Genomic DNA, 1,799 nt, shown 5'->3' with positions numbered 1-1,799 from the left:
CTTCTATTATAACAATCCAATTAAACATGGTGTGCTCTAGCTGTGCTTGAGTTGAACACGTCAACTACTTACACATTTCAACACTTTCGAAACGATTTAATGACTTTAATTCACATTTTTTTTAAAACGGATATATAGTAGTAATGGAATTCATAGGAGCGTTTGTTGTGTCCATTTGAAAACAACACCCACTCTCATCTAATTTCTTTATATTCCTTTTGCAACACTCCATCAACATTAAAATAAATAAACAAAACCACTATATAATCTTCTCTTCACCCTCCTCTTTCCCACACCGGGTTCTCTTTTCTTCTGCGAGGTGTGTGGCAAGCCTCGCAGAATCAAGAAACCCATCTCTTAATTTCTCTATTTCCTTTTCAAATTTTTAGTACTACTACTACTCCTTTCTATTTGCTGCATTAGTATCTCTTTTCACGTAGTTATATATCAATATTCATTATTATTATTATTATTATTATTATATAGTTTGAGAAATGGAGGTACATTCTCCTGTCGGGGCCAAGAGATTATGGAATGTGTTGAGGGTAACCTTCTTCATGATAAGGAAGGGTTTGATCTCAAAGAGAAAGATGATCATGGACATGAATTTGATGATGAAGAAAGGAAAGGTGGTGAGAAAATCACTTAGCAATCTCATGTCATCACATCACCACCACCACAACCCTAAGAGCGTCACACGTGGCGGCGCCGCCTTAGGGGTGCATTATGAATTCTCTTGTAACAGTAGTCCAAATCCAATTTTTTTCAACATGCCAAAGCGCAAGCACCACTTCAACTTCCCCTGCATCCATGCCCCTGAGGTTCTCGAAGAGGAAGAAGAAACTGATTTTTCATTAGAAGTTGAAAGTGATGTGCCTAAGGCTGTGGTCACCGTGCCCAAAACCCCAGAATACGTGTACAACTTTTTTGTTGAGAAAAAGAGTCCTCTTCTCTCACCGTTCTCTGTGAGGGTCTCCAATTACTCTGCATTGGATGAAAATGAAGACATTGGAAATGACCATGTTGATGATCAAGCTGAGGATTTCATCAGAAGGTTCTATGAACAGCTTAGGACGCAAAGCCCAGTGCAATTCCTGCGTTACCAGGAGATGTAAATTAAGACGTACAGAAGCATGTACTTAATTATGATAATAATGATCATGCACTTGTTCAAAAATGCGCTACTTCTGAATGCTGATCAGTTACATGTTGCAGAGTATTTCTTAGAATATTGGTGTCTGAAATTTTGCATTTCGTTGTCCGTGTACATTGGTGTTATGCACTGCTGTTCATTATCCATGTTCGTTTTTGGTCAATGAATATTTTTGTTTACATTCTGTAATTGAGTTGTTTTTGTTTTATTTGTCACTTTAGAAAACTGAAAAAATATGATTTTTTAATAAGGAGATTTTTGTTTCCCCATCATAATTTGTATCATTAGCTTTCTCTGTATCTAAATTAGAATGAATATCTTGAATAAATTTTTAAAAAAATAATAAAGAGCATTTTTAAGAGTTCTTTCGGATTTTCTTAATTGTCTAACACTTTCAATCTATTATTTTCATTTTTATTTTTAAATTGAATATCTTTTTAAAAAAATGATCAAATAATTAAAAATAATTTTATATCACAATACAAATTATTAAATTATATATAATGTTATGGTATACATCCAGGTTATGGGCCGACCCATTATGAAAAAACCCAAAGAACAACTTCGCATAAAAAACACACATAAGATAAGGATCATAGGCCGAATCCAAGACAAAGGAAACTATAAAAAGACTTTATCTCATGAA

General features: G+C 34.2%; 1 protein-coding gene across 1 annotated transcript; it reads left to right on the top strand.

The window, feature by feature from the left end:
• Positions 1-274: 274 nt before the first annotated feature.
• LOC114399591 lies at positions 275-1,342 on the top strand. Its single transcript, XM_028361796.1, has one exon. It carries the CDS (start codon positions 495-497, stop codon positions 1,113-1,115), a length of 621 nt encoding a protein of 206 aa, XP_028217597.1. The 5' UTR covers positions 275-494; the 3' UTR covers positions 1,116-1,342.
• Positions 1,343-1,799: the final 457 nt, after the last annotated feature.

The sequence above is a fragment of the Glycine soja genome, chromosome 19 (assembly GCF_004193775.1).
Source record: "Glycine soja cultivar W05 chromosome 19, ASM419377v2, whole genome shotgun sequence".
Lineage (NCBI taxonomy): Eukaryota > Viridiplantae > Streptophyta > Magnoliopsida > Fabales > Fabaceae > Glycine > Glycine soja.
Note: the sequence above shows the minus strand (reverse complement) of the source record. Positions and strands in the feature narration are given on the sequence as shown.